Here is a 569-nt window from a genome sequence, read left to right as displayed (position 1 = left end):
CCAACACCCACCTATCCGTGCTGGGCAGCCTGTGGGCACACGCGAGCCTGGACCCTGAGCCGGGCATACGGGATCCCTCCCTGCCCAGGAGGGAGCTGGGCAACCAGAGCCAACTGGGCAAATTCCCCGTGTCCTCCCCCTTCCCTGGGCAGGGCAGAGTGCAGCCCTTGGGCACGAGGGGACATTGAGAGGACAAGGCTGATGTTTGCATGGTCACTCCAAATTTCTACTGTCTCTGTCCTTGCAGGGTCCAAGGAAAGTGAGAAGAAGAGGGTAGAGACGGGGGCAGAGTCACCGTCCCCAGCAGGAGAGGGGTCATGGGAGCCCCGGGGGAAGGAGGGGACAGGAGCCGAGGGACACAGCGACCTGCGCGACATCGACAGCGCTGAGGAGAGCACAGACACGGAGGAGACGGTAAGAGAAGGGCCAGATCCTGCACTGGGCTCTCTGCTTTCCTAAAACTCAACCCTTCTCGCTGCCCACATGGGTCCTGCTGGGGAGATGCTCCATCAGGAGCCCCTGAGCTGTCCCGGCTGCGTGCCAGGGCTACAACCCCCCGTGCCTCCAGG

The 569-nt window shown here is 63.3% G+C and overlaps 1 protein-coding gene across 1 annotated transcript in view; it reads left to right on the top strand.

Moving 5' to 3' along the window:
• LOC114818524 (RNA-binding Raly-like protein) overlaps window positions 1-414 on the top strand; it is a gene marked incomplete at both ends in the record, with an annotated part of 1,552 nt that extends 1,138 nt beyond the window's left edge. Inside the window, one exon of the mRNA XM_029084712.1 lies at window positions 248-414. Coding sequence (XP_028940545.1) covers window positions 248-414 — 167 coding nt within the window. The remainder of the gene's footprint in view (window positions 1-247) is intronic.
• Window positions 415-569: the final 155 nt, after the last annotated feature.

The sequence above is a fragment of the Antrostomus carolinensis genome, unplaced genomic scaffold, assembly GCF_000700745.2.
Source record: "Antrostomus carolinensis isolate BGI_N321 unplaced genomic scaffold, ASM70074v2 scaffold27134, whole genome shotgun sequence".
Classification (NCBI taxonomy): Eukaryota; Metazoa; Chordata; class Aves; order Caprimulgiformes; family Caprimulgidae; genus Antrostomus; species Antrostomus carolinensis.
This window is presented reverse-complemented; position numbering and strand designations above follow the sequence as displayed.